General features: G+C 42.2%; 1 protein-coding gene across 1 annotated transcript in view; it reads right to left on the bottom strand.

The window, feature by feature from the left end:
- Positions 1-7,757: 7,757 nt before the first annotated feature.
- Positions 7,758-19,236, bottom strand: part of Csnk2a1 (casein kinase 2 alpha 1) — a 46,022-nt gene continuing 34,543 nt past the window's right edge. The window contains exons 8-13 of the mRNA XM_090352115.1: positions 18,122-18,232; positions 16,399-16,500; positions 14,823-14,923; positions 13,625-13,773; positions 12,907-12,993; positions 7,758-9,080 (exon numbers count right to left, since the gene is read on the bottom strand). Coding sequence (XP_090208241.1) covers positions 8,965-9,080; positions 12,907-12,993; positions 13,625-13,773; positions 14,823-14,923; positions 16,399-16,500; positions 18,122-18,232 — 666 coding nt within the window. The 3' untranslated portion in view covers positions 7,758-8,964. The remainder of the gene's footprint in view (positions 9,081-12,906; positions 12,994-13,624; positions 13,774-14,822; positions 14,924-16,398; positions 16,501-18,121; positions 18,233-19,236) is intronic.

Here is a 19,236-nt window from a genome sequence, read left to right as displayed (position 1 = left end):
TTCTCATGGCTTTAGAAGCTCGACAAGCCTCCCCTCCCACCCCTACTTTTATTTTTGTCATCCTGGGGCTTGGACTCTTGGCCTAGACACTGTCCCTGAGCTCTTCAGCTCAAGACTACTGCCCTAACCCTGGGCCCAGGAGCTGTCCCTGAGCTCTTCAGCTCAGGATTACTATCCTACCCCTTGAGCCACTGTGCCACTTCTGCTTTTCTAGTGGTTAATTGGAATAAGAGTCACACAGTTTTTAGTGCTAGTGCTGGCTTTGAACCGGGATCCTCAGCTCTCAGTCTCCTGAGAAGGTAGGATTACAGGCCTGAGCCACCTCTACCAGCCCCTTCTTTAACCCTACCATAACAATCTTCTGAGACCTCCAGCCCATGAAACTCAACTGCTGGGCCCATCCTGGTTTCAGGTACATCCTGTGTACTCCAGAATTCACTGCTGATGGCTACAATGTATGTTCTAGGAGATGGTCAGGGAAAGCCCTTCACACACACACACACACACACACACACACACACACACCTTCCATGAGCAGAATGAGCAGAAGTTGCTTTTTGCACACCACCTTCTGGACAGCACACACACACACACACACACACAGCTTCTATGAGCAGAATGAGCAGAAATTGCTTTTTGCACACCAACTTCTGGACAGCACTCCACCACTGTGGAGCTGCTAATGACAGCAAGACCTCAGATACGTTATTTTATTACTATTATTATTATTTGTGGGTCATGGGGCTTGAACTCGGCCTAGGTACTATCCCTGAGCTCTTCAGCTCAAGGATACCACTCTACTCCAGAGCCAAGTCCCACTTCTGCTTTTTTCTTGAGGTTAATTGGAGATAAGAGTCTCCGGTCTTTTTGTGCCCAGGCTGATGCTATACCTTGATCCTCAGATCTCAGCCTCCTGAGTAGCTGCTAGGATTACCATGCCTGGCTCGAATACCTTATTCTATCTCATAATTTCCATGCATCTCTTCTTGAAAAGGAGCAGTACGAATTTGTTATAAATACTACAGGACTCGGAAACATGAATATCTTGAAGAGCTCGAAGTGCAAACATGGACATCACCCAACTCATTTGTCCCAACCAATATTCATGATGTTGCTCTACACCCAGCCTAGGCTGGAACTTGCAGGATGAGCTTTATTCTGTGCCTTCCAATATAGCCTAGACTGGCATGGGAGTGGCAAGCTTTACAGAAGGTGGGAAGCCCAAGGGTCACAGAAAGCCAAAGAGGGCAATTTTAAACCACATACAAGCTGGATGGAGAGTTTCCTGGGGGTAACAGCATTTTAGAGGGGATGGGGATGGAAAGTGGATGCAGGGAAGAACAAAGTCTAGAAACCAAGGTGGCACAGTAGGAAGTAAAGTGAACTTTGGCATGAGGTGAAGACAGGTAAGCATGCACAGACAGGACCTCGTAAAATCATACTCAGGTTTGGACTAGATGGAGCCAGCAGGGTTAAACTTGGGTTGTAGTGTTGAATGGGAATTTTAGGTCACTAATTAGTTCCAACTTTTGTTGTCATCATTGTCAGTCATGGGGCTTAAACTCTGGGTCTGGGAACTGTCCCTGAGCTCTTCAGCTCAGAGTTTTTTATTTAATTGACCCACACATCCTTTATGATCGCATTAGAATAATATTGTACTTTTTGTTACATCAACACTCAGTTTCCATCCTAATTCTGTAAGTCTATTCACATCTGAGTCAGTGATTTATTTACTTCTCCCTTTAGAGTTAATAATTCCTTATTTGATTTTACCTTGATCTTCATCTGAAAGGCCAAGATGAGATACCATTTGTGAATTAAGTTTGTGCTTTCTTGGGGGGTGGAGGGATCAGTCATGAGGCTTGAACTCAGGGCTTAGGCACTGTCCCTGATCGCTTTTGCTTAAGCTAGCACTCTACCACCTTGAGCCACAGCTCCACTTCCAGTTTTTTGGTGGTTTATTGGAGATAAGAGTTTCACGGACTTTCCTGTCCCAACTGGCTTTCAACTGTGATCCTCAGATGTCATCTTCCTGAGTAGGTAGGATTACAGGATGAGTCACCAGCACCCAACTCATCTTTTTCTTTAATTTTAGAAACTTTAAAACACTTGAAGTCCTAATATACCCAACAAAAACATGTAACATGACCAATAGTTACCAACTAGAAATTAAAATAAAATACAACACTAAAATCCTGATTGGATTTCTTTTGCTCTTGAAAACAATTTTTTCCATTAAGTATACGTATAAAATTATTTACCTGTAACTATGGGTTCCACAACATAGATTCACTGGAAAATCCAAAAGAACTGGCAGGAAAAAAAGTAACTATTTCCAAATGACACAATGTAACCACTCTCTATCATTTGTAGGTGTCAGCACCCCAAAAACCCACAGATGATTCATGGTATGTGGAAGGACCTGTACAGCCACACCGCACTTGAGCATTTTGTGGGTTTTGGTTTTTGAGGTCCTGAAGCCAGTCCTCCATGGACACCAAAAGAGGACGAAATAATGCAGATGAATGAAACTACCCATAATCCCCACTCCTTTGACAAGCAGGTGATGAGCTGGTCAATTATCTTCACACACACAGACTTCCATTCGCACTGAGACAGCATTGCCGATTGTATTACTGATTTCAATTCTTATTTGCCCTGTAACAGGAGTACATGCATTCTTTGTCATATAATGTCACATAATTCTAGGGAGGGGCTTGGCCACGTGACTAGCTCTGCTCAAAAGGAGGTGTAGCAAACGACAAGCAGATTTGGTATGTGCTTGTGTATTTCACTTGGCCTTTGTGCACCCATGTAACCCAAAAGGAACCACACGAAACAACTGTGAGTCTAATCCACAGCAGAGCAGGCCAGCTGGGCTGACCCATGACCTCAGGCACAGTTGTTTGGCTAAACCAGTTTAGACAAGTTTAAACTACAAGTGACCTAGAAATCTCAGAGTAGAATGTGAGCAAAGGCAAGAGAAAGAGCTTATCTATTATGACTAGCAAGGATGCTGGTCAGAGCCCTCAAAGCACAGCTGTGTAAATGCAGCTCCTGAAACAGAAAGGAATCAGTGTTGTGCTCTTGAGTCCTGAGTGTGGCTTCTTGCAGGCAGCTCCTCCTCCAAGGGCTCAGAGTTCTTCTGTGACATCTGCTCTTACCTTGTCTCCCAGTGGCAACTACACCTAATGTTTTGTTTGTTCTCATTTTGCTTCCCTGAAGGCAGCCCCATACCAGAGAACAGTTTCCCTCAAAAGGCCCTGAGCTGTCTCTCCTCTCCCTAGGGAAGACACTGAAACCCTAGGCCCTAGCTTCTGAGGTTGGCCAGTGTTGAGGCCTGGCATCCATAAATTACTTCAGCACTTACTTTCAGAATGAATTCTTTGTGCCACCTAAAATTATTTTATTGTTGTTTTATAGGTGATATGCAGCAGGGTTACCTCTACATATGCCAGGTAATAAGTACATTTCTTTCCTTTTACACAGTATTATCTGTTTCTCCCATTCCCTCCCTCTCTTGAGCTACATAGTTCATTTTCATTAATGTCCACTGCAGGCCAATGAGCTCTACTACTGCACCTTCTCACCCCTTTCCCTCTGATTCTGTGCCCTCCCCCATCTTCACTCAGATGTGCATATGAATACACTGTATATGAGGTAAAGAATACAGTCATCAGGAAACAAACAAACAAAAAGGGCCGGGGTTTTGACCTAGTGCTAAAGTGCTTGTCTAGGAATTTCTATTTCTTTGAAATAGGCTACTTAAAATAACGTATGAGCCAGGTAATCTACACTTGTAAACTAGCTACATAGGAGGTCAAGGATGGCAGTTTGAAACCCACACAAGTGGAAAGCCTGAGACTCATTTCTTATTTAATATCAAAAAGCCTAAGTGGAGCTGTGAGCCAACCTTGAGAGCCCCTGCTCCCCTCCCCCCCAAAAAGTTCGGTACCCATTCCCTGCACACAGGAATCTATATTTTCGGTCAGTACCCAAATGTATTTGGAGCAAGAAAGGAGCAGGTACACGAATTAGTCTATTATATTAGGTAGAAACGTGCAACTTTCCTAACTTATTTTTACAATGATGTTGCTGAACTTAAGAGGCTTGTACACATTAAGCAAGGGTAAGGAGCTTCACCTCACCCTTAAAGATCAACTGAGAGGGTGGACAAACCCCACAGAGAAGGGAACACATGGGCTGAGGAGCCTTGGGCCTCTTCCTAAGTTCACAACACAGAAGGTCGGCCACTCTCTTGACTTGTAGTGTGGGATGCCTAAACTACTCACCATTAGCTGTTGCTTTTTCCCTCCCCTCATTAGAGAAGCAGGACAACTCTTTCAAAGCAGGTGGCGTAAGAGACTGCTGTCCTCTTAAGTTCCCCTCTGGAGGTACCTGGGGAGGAGGGACTCTTCTACTGTGGTCCACAAGGATTCCAAGTGGCTTTAGCTAGACAAATTCAGTTTGTAATTTGCTACAGTAAAAACATTTGACTCTGAGTAGAGAAACTAAGAATTCAGAGAACTAAGGTAGCATCTCAAGCTAGGTATTGTTAGCACATGTCTGTAATCCTAGGTCCTCAGGAGGCTGAGCTCTGAGGATCATGGTTCAAAGCCAGTCCAGGAAGGAAAGTCTCTGTGACACTTATTTCCAATTAACCACAAATTAACCACAAATAGCCAGGAAGCCAGGAGTGGGGCTGGGAATGTGGCTTAAGTGGTAGAGTTCTTGCCGAGCATGCATGAGGCTCTGGGTTCCACATAAACAGCAGTCATGCCCACAGTTCAAGCCCCCAGAAGGTAGTAATCTTATAGGAAATGAATGGGAGAGGATGGAAATAGGACAATGCTGGCTTTTGTGCAATGCAGAAACTTGATTTTTTTTTCTGGTAAAAAACATGTCATGTCATGCTTAATACACAGACTTTTCTTCTAGTGAGGCTGTGACTACCATCTCCTAGTAAGCTGTCAGGAATTTTCCAAAGTCCCAAGGCCACAGAATCCCTACAGAAGTGCCATCTCTTCAACAACAACCGACCCAACATTCTCATCTTATATAGTTGCATACATTTCTCATCTAATCTCAAAGACCAATGTACAAAACAATTTTTTACCTGTTTCACATGAAGAAAGCCCTAGGTGCTCTTGGGTGGTTAGGAAGAGGATATATGTATGGAAGAAAGGGGAAACTGAGGGCTCCATTTGTATTCTTAGGCCAGCACTCTACCACCTGACTACACCTCCACTTAGGCTCTTGGATTGGAAATACTTTCAGACTTTTCTGAGCAGGCTGGCTCTAAACTTATCCTCAGTCTCAGCCTCCTGACTAGTCAGGATTACAGGCATGGGCCACTTGTGAAGTTAAATTATCTGTGAAGTTTCACAAAAACTTAGTAACTCATCCAAAAGTTATTCAAAGCACTCTGATTAGAAGCACAAAATTCACAGTTCCTTAAGCTGTTTCTCTTAAGTGGTTAAACCTACCACATTAAAGTTTCCAAAGGCCACAAAATACTTAAAATACTGATCAGGAGGCTGAGATACAAGGAATGTTGTTTGAAGTCAGCAGGGGCAGCAAAATCTGTGATTCTTATCTTCACCAAACTACCAAAAAAGCCCGAAGCTGGAGCTGAGCTGTGGTTCAAGTGATAAGAGTGCCAGCCTTGAGCAAAAGCAGCTCAGGGACAGTGCCCAGGCCCTGAGATATGTATGTCCTATTACACCCAAGTGGGAGAAAACAGAGCTCAGCATTTAACTTTACTAAATTGGCCAGAATCATCACTAAGCCTTTAACACCTATAACTGCACTAGGGGCATGCCATTAATATTTTTCTTGCTGGGCACAAAAATGTGTAATTGTAATTCTGGCTTCTTGGGAGGCATGTGTAAGAGAATCCTGGCCCAAAGGCCAGCCCAGATTTAAAAAAATAAAAATTAAGATCCTACTTGAAAATGAAAACCAAAAGGGATGGAGGCATGGCTCAAGTGGCAGAGTGCCACTTGCAAGTGCAAGACCATGGGTTTAATCCCCTATCAACCCATCTAGCCTGTATGCTGTTAACATCACAGCTACAAAGCCAAGGGCAAGGTTCTAATGCTTGAGATAATCTTCATGAAGCTATAGTGCGCCTGCCTCCATGTCAAAATTCCCAGATCACAGCACTCCTTGGGGAACTCAATTCATCCCCCTGACATCTCCAGAAACCTGTATTGAATCACATGAAAATGAAGCCATTTACCACACACGGTGTCGGTTGGAGAAGCATCATTGCTCAGGCTGCAGGGACATTTCATTTATTTAAATGCTTTTATTTAAAAAAAAATTATAGACCTTCATGGCACAACTTCTTCCCAGCACAGTTATGTTTTAGTTATACCAATTACAATACAATTACAACCAATAAATCAAGGAGGGATTTCTGAGTTTAAACTTAAAAAAAAGAAAAAAGAAAAAAAAAAGAGGGGAGCACTTCAAACAAAGTTAAAAAATATTTTAAAACCTTTCAGAGTAACTGCCAATTCTGCTGTTTTCCATTAGCATCTATTTCCTGCCATCTAAGCAATGCAGACACAGATAGTGCTGAGAAAGTGTCCCATACAAGGTATACAGATGAGGTAATTTACAACCACACACAAGTTGTTACTCTGTAAACCCTGCCCCTCCCCCCACCCAATGGGTCTCCACCTCCTGCAGTGTGACTCCTTAAGTAGCATTTTGAAAGGCTCTTGGGTGGCACTTCAGAGTCCTCTGCATTCTCCTTCAGCCCTTGCCAAGTCTGAGGGATGCAAGGAGGCCTGGCTATCTGCAGCTTTCCACCCCTGCTCCACACCTACGTTTCTGAGCTGTTAAGACTGAGTCTTAATTTACAACCTTTCTCTCCACCTCAAAAGGGATAATTCATCAGTCCTAAGAGTCCAGTAAAAATCACACCCTGGTGCAAATGCAATCAAACTATATCGCTGGCACATTGGTGGTTTTAGATTCTACACAAATCCGACATGGTAAGTAAACCTGCACAATATTCTAGGACACGAGGGCCAAGTCCAGTTAGTAGTCACTGTTAAATGGCCACTTGGAGCATGCTTCCCTGTCAGCTCTCCCTGTGCGGGAGAAGCCTTATAAAAGGAGACTGGAGATTCCTCCAGAGTCTACCATTAGATTCCGTCAGCCAAGGTGAGCTACAAAGTTAAATGGGTTCATTCAATTCATCTCTCCAAACAATCCTTTACTTGTATGTCAGGTGAGAAAGGCTGGTCAATCTATAAAGGTAGGAGAATGGGGAACTAAGATTCAGGTCTTAAAATGTTGGAAGAATTTTTTCCTAGTCCCCACAAGCAGCTACTGTAATGAAGTAACAGGAGAAAATACAGAGCTGATGGTTTTACTATTGTGCTTAAAAAACTAGGCTTCCTCAGTGAAGCACCTGATAAACTTAGGTGGTTGGATTCCAGTGGAAAGTCCACTTTATACATACACACAAACACAAAAACTGGCGACTATTTCCATTCCCCAATCCCTGCACTGCTGAGACACAAAATGAGTTTATGGCAAAGGATCCTTAATCCCCAGAGACGCTTTGGCTTGTGGTACTTTTTTTAAGGCCTCTCTGCCCTGCCCAGTACCATGGTCAAATGAGGGGTGTATAAAAATTGGGGCTTTGGGAAGCCTCCATGGTACAGGGCTGTAGGCCCCTCAGATTTGAATGTGAGACACCCACCCAGCAAGACCTTTACACAGGGAACTTAAATCTAACCTTGATAAATAAAACCAAACGTTTATTTACACCAAAGAATTCCAACACTGGATCTTTCACATATGAAGGACAAAGTATTATATATATACACACAGCAAGGGGTGGCAGGGCTGTAACAAGAGAGTTGATAGTTTCCCACAATTACAGGTCTACCATTTCCATTTCACTGGAGACAGTGGCTCTGCTCCCGCCTCTCAGATACATATACCAGGTGAAGGAGCAGGCATGCTCACTGGATGGCATGAGGGAAGGAGAAGGCAGGAGCAAGAGAAGGTAGAGAGCTTAAAATGAAACCCAGTGTGGCCACATCTCCCATCAGCTCTTAAGCGTCACAAGAAACCTATATAGACAATGTTTCTTTTTGTAAAAGCAATGTTATGTCCAGTAACTAACTGATTTTAAATGGCCAAGTCCAAAGATTTTTCCCTTCCCTCTGCCGCCAGCTATGGAACATACGGTGACGGGAGAAGAACAGGGAAGATCAAAATGGGATCCTGGAGGGAAGGTAGTAAAACACGGAACTAACTAGAATTGTGAGCCGGATTTAGGATCAGGTCAATAAAACATGATTCATACTGAATGTAAGGTTTTAGGATCTGTCTGCACTTTGGGTACATTTTTAACATCTTGACATTCTACTAGAGTCACCAGGCCAATTACACTGAAGCACTCCTGAAGTCAAGTGAGGAGACTAGCTGTGCATTGCTCTTGCAGATCAACTGGGTCTTCTCTGCCTCCTTCTTCCCACCTCCCTTGAGAAGCTACATTTTTATCATCTCTGGGGAAGAGCATAAGATACACGCCCCCAAAGCGTAGGATGGTGGGGGAGTAATGGTGGGAATGGGAAGAAATTTCCACCCAAATGCAGCAGCTGGGATTGAGGCTGGTTTATCTTTGTTCTTTAGTGATGAGAACTGAATTTGGAAGGGGAGAAAAAAAAAAATTGTCCGTGAAATATTCCACCTGCAGGTAATTTTTCAGGGAATCCCCTGAGTTATGAAAAGTTCAAGTTAAAAAAAAAAGAAAAAGAAAAAGAAAAATCAGCCTATTATATATTTTTTTATGACTGAACTACTATAAATCCACAAGCAACGGTTCAGACACGGTGCTTCTGAAGTATTTCACCCCTCCCCGCCAGGCGCAGGCTGCATCAAGGAGAGAGTGGACTTCCCCACCTCTGCTCAGGCAACTGGAAACAGATGGGGCCATTACTGCTGAGCGCCCGCAGCAGCTGGAACGGGCATCCCAAGGGGGTTGGCACCAGCAATCACTGGTGAGCCTGCCAGAGGTCCAAGAGGTGAAGGGGTTGGCACTGAAGAAATCCCTGAAAGAAAACAGAACAGCTGATGGTGAGCCAGAGACACCACAATGGAAACCTTAGACATATCTCAAAGTAACATTATGAAAATGCTTTATTAAAGGCTTCCTCTTGGCAAGATTCTTTTTTTTTTTTTTTTGCCAGTCATGGGCTTGAACTCAGGGCCTGGCCACTGTCCTTGAACCTCTTTGCTAAAGGCTAGAGCTCTGCCACTTGAGCCACAGCTCCACCTCCAGCTTTTTCCTGTCTATGGTGTTTCCTGGGCATCGAACCCAGGGCTTTGTGTATGCTAGGTGAGCACTCTGCCACAAGGCTACGCTCCCAGCCCAGCAATATTCGTAAACATAATTCAAGTATAATTCTCCCCAAATCAAGTTTAAATGGCAAGTCTAATGAATTTCACAGATAGGCAGAGAAATCTAAACTTGGTGAGTTTGGCAGTTTGTCTAGGACAGAGCCTATAACTGGCAACTATGCTTGTATTCCATAGTAAGCCTGTCAAAGGAAGTACAGTGCTATCGAAGCTTTAGCTAGCACCCTGAGCTTTGCTATGGTGCCCCAATGGCAGTCACAAGAGGCTAGAGAACACTTGAAATGTTGGTGTAGCAAGTGAGGTACTTAATCTTTTTTTTTTTTCTGTAGAAAACCCATTATCACGAAACCATACTGTAGGAAGTAGCGTTGTGGCTCAAGTGGTAGAATGCTAGCCTTGCACTGAAGAGCTCAGGGACAGTACCCAGGCCCAGAGTATAAGCCCCATGACCAACCAAACAAAAAAGAAAGCAGTCTGTGAAACAAGCTGAAAAACAACAGCAGCAAAAAACAAACCATATAATACAATGAAACCAATACACTGCTCTGAATCCAAGCAAAGAGAAAAAAGGTGGCAAGCCAGCTAAATGCAACAGCTTGGGATTTCAGGTTGAAGCCAGAAGGTTTAATCTTTTCTTTTTCTTTTTTTTAAATTAAAGAGACACATGTAGCTAGTCACTACCACACAGAACTTTAGATAGTATAAGTGCTCACATGTCATTTTGTTTTGATAGCCAGTATCAGTGAAAACTACTAAGTTTTGTGAGCAAGAAAAGGACCTTTCCTCATCTCTATGCTAGAACTGCTTCGGCTTTTCTCTTTTTTCAGTGGTACTGACATTTGAATTCAGAGCCTTGTATTTACTAGGCTGGTACTCTTACCACATTAGCCACATTTCTAGCCCCACTTTTTGTTGATTATTATTGTTTTTTGCCAGTCCTGTGGCCTGAACTCTGGATGCTGTTTCTGATCTCATTTTTGCACCATTTGAGTCACACCACCACTTCCAGCTATTAGATTAATTGGAGGTAAGAGTCGCACAGACTTTCCTGCCAGGACTAGCTTTGACCCATGGTCTTCAGACCTCAGCCTCCTGAGTACCAAGGATCACAGGTGAAAAACAGTGGCACCTGGCTCAGTTGTTGTTTTGTTTTTTTTTTTTTTTTTTTGGTAGGTCATGTGCTTAGACTCTGTCCCTGAGCTCTTCAGCTCAAGGCTACGGCCCTACCCCTTGATCCATAGCCCCACTTACCCTTTTCTAGTGATTAATTGGAGATAAGCGTCTCTTGTACTTTAGTGCATGAGCTGGCTTTGAACCTTGATTCTCAGATCTCAGCCTCCTGAGTAGCTAGGCTTATAAGCGTGAGCCACTGCTCCCGGCTTCAGTTGGCTATTTTTTTTTTAAATAATGAAACCAACATTCATTTATTTGCATTTATTTTATGCTAAATTTATTCTCGTGCCATAAGATTTTGTTTCTTCAGTTTCTTTTGGGATACCTTTTTCTTCTGTGCAACTTCCTCTTCTGGTTTAGGAACAATTTGCTCCTTCTCAGTAAGGATCATCTCAATGTGGCACGGGGAGCTCTACCATGGCCTCTGTAAGTTCGGCGGTGTATCTTGGGTGCTTTGTTCACCTGGATGTGTTCAATGACCAGGGAGTCTACATCTAAACCCTTCAGTTCAGCACTGCTCTCTGCATCCTTAAGCATGTGCAGCAGAAACTCAGCACTCTTTTTGGGCCCCCGACCCTGTGTCCAACCCCACTGTTTGGCCTGGGCACACCTGCCAACTCCACCATTGTAACGTCGAAATGGCACACATTGCTTCTTTAATGTTACGTCTTTCAAATACTTTGTAGCTTTCCGGATATGCATGCCCTTGATAGCCTAGGCAGTTTCTCTGGTGTTCTTAAAGTGAATACGAAGATTTGAGCCTCCTGACTTGCATGATTTTGTGGGGTTTTCTGGGTCTAGAGAGTAGCGAACAATTTTAACAGGTCACCTCAGGCCCCTTTCAGGAAGAGGAGTTGGCTATTTTTTGAGATGATGTTTCATGGATTTTTTGCCCCTGGCTGGTTTTAAACCATTATCCTCCAGATGCCGGCCTCTTGAACCGTTAGCATCAGGCTAAAATTGTATTTTGAAATTTACTTCCATTTGGTTTCTTCCACCTCTCTATCACAACTACCCTGTTAGGTTAATTTCATTTATGTGTATACATATACATACATACATATATACATACCTAAAAAAACACATAAACGGGTCATTTAATAGTCCTTCCTTTTTTTGTTGGGGGGTGGGGGGACACTAGAGATTGAGCTTTCTAGGCTGGTACCTTCAGCCCATTTTTGAAGTGCTTTTTAAACTTATTTGTTCTTATTTTTTTTGTTGACAGTCTTAAACTCAGGGCTTAAACTCAGGGCCTGGACACTGTTCCTGAGGTGTTTTTTGTTGTTGTTGTTGTCACTTCTGACTTTCTGATAGTTAATTGGAGGCTCACAGGCCTGAGTTATGGTAGCATGAATCGATGGTGCCTGGTCTGCTTCAGTTATTTTCAAGGTGAGGGTCTCATTTCATGTTTGGGATACAATCTTGCTACTGTGGCTCCCTGTGTCTCTACAGATGACAGGCCTGTGCCACTGCATACAGCCACTGAGAAAATCTTGATACAATCTCAGGGACTTTTTTGTTATTGGTTGTGAGGCTTGAACTCAAGGACCTAGGCACTGTTCCTGAGTTCTTTTGCTCAAGGCTAATGTTCTATACCACTTTAAGCCACAGTAGTACTTCTGGTCTTTTCTATGTATGTGTTACCAACGAAACAAACCCAGGGCTTTCTGCAAGCTAGGCAAGCACAGATCTCAGCCTCCTGAGTAGCTAGGATTACAGGCATAAGCCACCAGTGACAAGCTCTTGGGGACTTCTTTTTTGCTTACACATGTGTCCATTCTTCCACACTTCAGTTTTGTAATCTTGTATCTTTTTTTTTGTTTGTTTGTTAGTCCTGGGGCTTGAACTCAGAGCCTGGCCACCATCCTTGGGCTTTCTCAAAACTAGAGCTCTGCCACTTGAGCCATATCACCACTTTGGCTTTTTCTGTGCGTGGTAACGAGGAATTCAACCCAAAGCTTTGTGCATGCTAGGCAAACACTATCACTAAGCCATGCTCCTGGCCCGTAATCATGTTTCTGAGGTCCACGTAACTTGTTTCCCTAAACTGAGGAAAGGACCTCTTTATTATTCATGGCTTACTGGAACTTCAAGTTTCTTTGGAGGGAACTTTTAAGTTTCTTAAGAGATGGTTAATATTTTACTCAACATAGTATCACTAAAGTATCCCAGGTGTTAAAAGCACTGTGAAATATAGAACATCCATACAGGTCACTATGTCACTAAGGAACATCCTATTTCTTGCCTGGTCTCCAAGCAAGAAGAGGGTACCCATAATGTGGGTATAAAACTAGGAAGAGCAACTGATATCCACATGGCCTAAAAGTAGTCTACCAGTCTACTGACCTGACATCATATTGGCGCTGCTGACAGGTGTGCTGCCGCCCGGCATGTTAGATGAACCCATTCGAGCCTGATCCTTTACAACAGTGTCTACAAGAAACAAAAGAGACAAATTTGTTGGGGTGAAGGACAAAGGGGGAAGTTCCTTTAGAGTAGCTACTCTGAATCTTTTTTATTTGGCTTACACTCCATACTCCTGGGCCCTAGGGTAGCAATTGCCTTCACCTTGAATTATACAGTAGCTTAAAATACATATACCTTTCCTATCTAATTGAGGTAGACTGTGAGATCAAGTGGTAGGAAGATGAAGTTAAAAACAAGGCTGGTAAGGTTAGGGTTTAATGGAAAATAATAATTTAGTGTCAGAATGTACTAGTTTTAGTGGCTCTCAGCTCATCTGACATTGCCCAACAGGCCAAAGCTACAGATTTGATAGGACTACCATTATGACCACAGACATTACTCTCCATCTCAATCAGCCTGTCTGCTTTAAGAACTGAAGACCAGGCAAGAAATAGTATTTGCTCTAAAACCATTCTGCCATTCCCCTTGAAACAAAAAACCCAAAACCAGGCTTGAGTGGATGAGTAACACTGAGGTGAGCTAACAAGAGCTGGATGCATACTACTTCAGGCCCAGAACCCATTCCCCCACATATCTTCCTCCTAGTCATATAGTCAGTCTTCAGAGCAATGATAGGAGCCTATACAAGTGGACTCACAGAAATAGGGATGTTCCATGGCTTCTCTTGCAGTGAGCCGTGATTGGTGGTCATATCGCAGCAACTTGTCTAGAAAATCCAAGGCTTCAGGGCTGACAAGGTGCTGGTTTTCACTGTGGACAAAGCGTTCCCATCGCTTACGAGAGTGCCTGCAAGGTGAAAAGGGAAAATGAAATGGATCACATTGGCAAGGAAGCTCCATAGCTCATTCCTTTATCTTCTTCAGTGGTAGCTTAGCCAATAACCAAGGGGTAAAAATGAAGAGCAATCTTGTATCATTCTAGGTTATATGGAGGAAGTAGGCACAAAGGCACACACATATACAAGTTTTGAACTGGCCACTAAACTGCAGTATTGTAGAAAAGGGAATCCTAGGTCTTCTCTTTTGAGAACTGTACTGTATACAGGTTACTCTTCGGTGCAGATAGGAGGACCCAGTATCTAAGCCAAGCAGGCCTATGCCAGCCACCACAACATTTCTACTCTCCCTAAGTACTTGATTGTTAAAAGCCAACCAAAATAATTTAATTCTGTCAATTCCTGCTAGGTAGTTAGAATATTTAGTAATTTCCAGTCACTATCATTAGAGTTAGAACATCAGTCCATTCCTTTCTTTTGGACAGGGTTCTGCCTTTTAAGAAATCAAGATAAATCAAGGTAAATTTTTTTTTCAAGATAAATTTTTATTTTGACACAACTGTAACCCTTCTAAGTAGAGCTGAAGAAACTGGCTGACCCTAACTCATTATAAATTCTATTATTGGTTTCACACTTGGTCTCCTCTAAGTGAATTCATATTTATTTATTCAATCATATTTATTTGGCAGGGGAAGATTGGGGTTTGAACTCAAGAACTTAAGCAATACCTCCAATTTCCCCCAACACACAACTTGTCTTATATGGCAGTCTTATCTCTTGCCTCCTAAGTCAGTGGGATGAGCCACTATTCCCAGACCAATCCATTTCTTTCATCACAGATCTCAGTAAAGTGTCTTGAAGTACCAGACCAGACATCTTAGCATTACTAGCAAAGAGAACTTGACTTCAATCCTTCCCTCCAACCTTCTGGTGGTATTGGGTTTCAATTCAGGTCTTGCCACATGAACCAGGCCATCAATCTGAGTTGACAATCTAAAGTGACAGTTCAAACCTAAAGTGCTAAAGATATAAATGCACAAGTTTTTGTTTTATAGCTTACCTGCCCAAGATATCATTGAAACGTGGATCTAATTCAATGTTGTACTTGTCAATATAGTCATATAAATCTTCTGTCCCCAGAACCTTGGCTATCCTCACCAACTAGTATTGAAGAAAGATGGTACAAGCATAATTATAAGATCAAATCAACAATCATAGCTGAACAAAGAAATTATCAGCATGCCTACTGATTTGAATGTTATTCTTTCTTTTTGCCACAGGTCCTGGGGTTTGAACTCAGGGCCTGGGCATTGATCATGAGATTTTTGTGGTTCTAACACTTCAGCAACAGCTCCACTTCCAGCTTTTTGGTTATTAATTGAAGAGAAGAAAGAACAGACATTTCTGCATAGGCTGCTTTGAACTGCCATCCTTAGATCTTAGCCTCCTATGTAGTGAGGATTACAGAAGTGAGTTACCAATGCCTGCTGTAACACCTAATGGTTTAAAACTTCAAATTTCAGCATGTGGGAATGGTTCATTTTCACATAAAATTCCCTAAACCAATTCAATGTTAAAATGTTAGAAAAATAAGCAGCTTTGTAACCTACTTCTTTTTCCATGATATGTCCTCTAACAGTCTCAAAGAAGTTAGAATCTCGTCAACACCTTTGAAAGCTTGTTATGTCTACATTTAATGACTATAATTTATTGCCTTATGTTTGATCCCCTTACAAATAATCTATAAACTATTTTTCTATATCTCTCAGTCTAGTGTACTAATTTCAAGTGGTACTCCTGGACTCTCCAAAAATGGTCACTGCAGCCAGGTACTGGTGGTAAACACTTGTAATCCTAATTATTCAAGAGGTTGAGATCTAGAGGACCCAAGTTCAAAGCCAACTTAAGCAGAAAAGTATGAGATTCCATCTGAGTTAGAGGTGTGGCTCTAGCAGTATAGCATCAGCCTAGCAAGCAGGCTAGATCACAACACTCTGAGCAGCTAGAATTATAGGCATGAACCACCAATACTTGGCCCAATTTTTAATCTGGAAGACAGATATGTTTGTTCAAAATATTTTATAAAGTATTTTATGTTCTACAATAAAACAAGCAATCAAAATAATTTTCCAACACTAAACTAGGTAATTCAGGAAATACCCATCTGAGGATCAATGTCAAGCTGAATGAACAAATAGTGAATTTTTGAGAATTATCTGCTACTATCAGAGATTCTGAAAAGGTTTCAGGAAAGGGAGCAAATACCTGAATTTTTATTTTGTCAGTTGTGGGGCTTGAACTCTGAGCCTGGGTGTGGTCCCTGAGCTCTTCAGTTCAGGGCTACCACCCTACCCCTGGAGCCATAGTGGCACTTCCAGTTTTCTAATGGTCAACTGGAGCCTCCTGAATAGTTAGGATTATAGGGATGAGCCACCCCAGTCACTTTATCTTTTTGAGATAGGGTCTCTATATGAAACCTAGGTTGACTGAACTTGCGATCCCATATCTGCTAGGAGTTTGGAATGTGCCAACACACCTGCTTTTAGTAAGACCCACTGTGGTTTTGAATGTATGGGTTACCTCTGGCCATTGTTATGTTAGATCAGTAAGTTCCTTAATGGGAAGAACAGTATCACCTGGTCATAATTGTCATGTCCATGGAAAAATGGCTCCTTCCGGAAGATCATACTTGCCAGCATACAACCCAAGCTCCACATATCCAAACTATAATCATACATCTGCATTAAAATAAGGGAGAATGTTATCATACATGAATCTATAGGCTTCCCACTTCAAAATAAAGGTTTCTACTATTTAAATGAAAAAGTCATCACTCTAAATCAAAGCTAAATATAGTAACATTTTTGTGTATTTATTTTCCATTTTTTTTCTTTTCTTTTGTTCTTGGTTGTGGGACTTCAAATCTGGGCCTGGGAACTGTCCCTGAGCTCTTCAGCTCAAAGCTAGCACTCTATCTCTTTGAGCCATAGCACCATTTTCAGTTTTCTGGTGGTTAACTGGAGATAAGACTATCAAGGATTTCTGTGGGCAGGTTGGCTTTGAATGGCGATCCTCAGATCTCAGCCTCCTGAGTAGCTAGGATTACAGGTATGAGCCACCTGCGCCCAGCAAATAAAGTTTTTATGAACTCAGGACCACATTGTTTAGATCCCAGAACTGGAATTCTTAGGTCAAGGGCTGAAACTGTGTTTGTTGGTACCAGGGCTTCAATTCAGGGCTTAAATGCTGTCCCTGAGTTTCTTTTTGTTTAAGGCTAATGCACGAATCACTGAGCAGCTCTACTTCTGGCTTTTTTTTTGGGGGGGGGGGGTGTAGGGGAGTAGCTGTATGCAGGTGAGAGTCTCATGTACTTTCCTGCCCAAGCTGTGATCCTTGTATCTTAGCTCCCTGAGTTACATAAATAAGCCACTGGTGCCCAGTTTGAAACTTTTTAAAAAGATATCAGACAAAAGAACATAAGAAAACAGAATGTAAAATGTATACTTAAGGATTTTTAAATGCTTGGAAAATTTTATTAGGCTTCTTTTCCTTTTTGAGAAAAAATTGTATTTAGGAGAACATGCTTGAGTTATTCATTTTGTTTTCCTTTTTTTTTTGAGCCAGTCTTACTGCATAACCGGGACTAGCTTCAAACTTGAGATCTTCCTGCCACACACTTGAGTGATAAGATTATACAGGTGTACACTGATATGACTACCATTTATTTCTTTTTTCTTTTCTGTACTAAGGATTGAATATGGGCCTTTCAGTTTGCCAGAAACTCAGAATTTCTGATATATCTCCAGCTCGAGTTTATCTTTTTTGGTTTGTGTCAATATCAGAGCTTGAATTCAGGTCCTCATGTACTCTTCTCATTTGCTTGCTCACTGGGCAAGCTCACTCTACCATGCCTCGAAGCCCAGATTTTTACTAGTCAATGGAAGATAGAGTTGAATGGACTTTCTGTCTTGGCTGGCCTGAGATGCCAATCTCCAGATCTTAGCTTCCTAAGTAGCTAGGATCACTGGTGTGAGCCACTGGTACTTAGCTTGTTTAAACGTTGTGTAATGTAAAAGGTTACAATTCTCAATTCTGAAGTTACTGAATACAAAAAAAATCCTATTAGGTTTTTCTTTAAAATCATCAAATACAGATTTGTCATATATTATTGGCATGGCAACATAACTTTTAGTAGGTAAACTGAAGTGATTTATCTGCTATATATTGCATAAAAGGAAAAGCTAGTGATACAGATATTTACCAAAAAAAAGCAACCCCCCCCAATAAAAAACAAAGTGAGATTTTTGCAGATGACATACAAAATAAAGCTAGGCTTGAAATCTCTCTTGCTCTTCTTACCTGATAGTCTACAAGTAGCTCAGGACCTTTGAAGTACCGAGAAGCAACTCGGACATTATATTCTTGGCCAGGATGGTAAAACTCAGCCAAACCCCAGTCTATTAGCCGTAGCTGAAAGGAAGAGAGAGCACATAAGAGAAACCACTAGCAACTTTTTCTGACCAGGATTGTGGTTTAGTGGTAGTGCTTGCTTAGCATGTATGGAACACTAGGTTTGATTCCTCAGTACCACATAAACAGAAAAAGCTGGAAATGACACTGTAGCTCAAGTGGTAGACAGTCTTGAGCAAAAAAGATAAAAAAGCTCAGGGCCAGGAGTTTGGCCTAGTGGTAGAGTGCTTGCCCAGCATGTACTTAAACCCAGGTCAGTTCCTCGGTACCACATACATAGAAAAAAGCCAGAAGTGGTGCTGTGGTAGAGTTCTAGCCTTGAGAAAGCCCAAGGACAGTGCGCAAGGCCCTGTGCTTAAGGCCCAGGACAGGATTGGTTTTTAAAAAAAAAAAAGGCTCAGGGACAGCGCCCTGACCCTGAGTTCAAGCCTCATTTCACTGCTTCCCTTTCCTCCTCCCCTCCCCTGCAAAATTCAGATATCTTAGCTTGACATATATCTACAATCTAGTTTGTGAAAGACATTCTCATTTCATGTTTTTTTTTTTTTTTTTTTGGCCAGTCCTGGGATTGAGCTCAAGGCCTGAACTCTGTCCTTGGTCTTTCTCAAGGCTAGAGCTCTACCACTTGAGCCTCAGCACCACTTCCAGCTTTTTTCTATGTATGTAGTACCGAGGAATCAAACCCGGGTCTTCGTGCATGCTAGGCAAGCACTCTACCACTAGGCCAAACTCCCGGCCCCCATTTCATGCCTTTTTTGGGTGTTCAAGGATAATACTCTACCATTTAAGTCACAGCTCCACTTCTGGCTTTATGGCAGTTAACTGAAGTTAAGATTTTCACAGACTTTTTGCCTGGCCTGGCTTCTAACAATGATCCTCAGATCTCATCCTTGGCTTTGCCAGTTTCATTTCTTCTCTTTTCTTTCCTTCCTTCCTTCCTACCCGCCCCCTTTCTTTTTTTTTTTTTTGGAAGTCCTGGGGCTTTCTCAAGGCTAGCACTCTTA

The sequence above is a fragment of the Megascapheus bottae genome, chromosome 18 (genome assembly GCF_031878675.1).
Source record: "Megascapheus bottae isolate mThoBot1 chromosome 18, mThoBot2.hap1, whole genome shotgun sequence".
Lineage (NCBI taxonomy): Eukaryota > Metazoa > Chordata > Mammalia > Rodentia > Geomyidae > Megascapheus > Megascapheus bottae.
The sequence above is the reverse complement of the archived record's forward strand: the minus strand, read 5'-3'. Positions and strand labels throughout refer to the sequence as shown.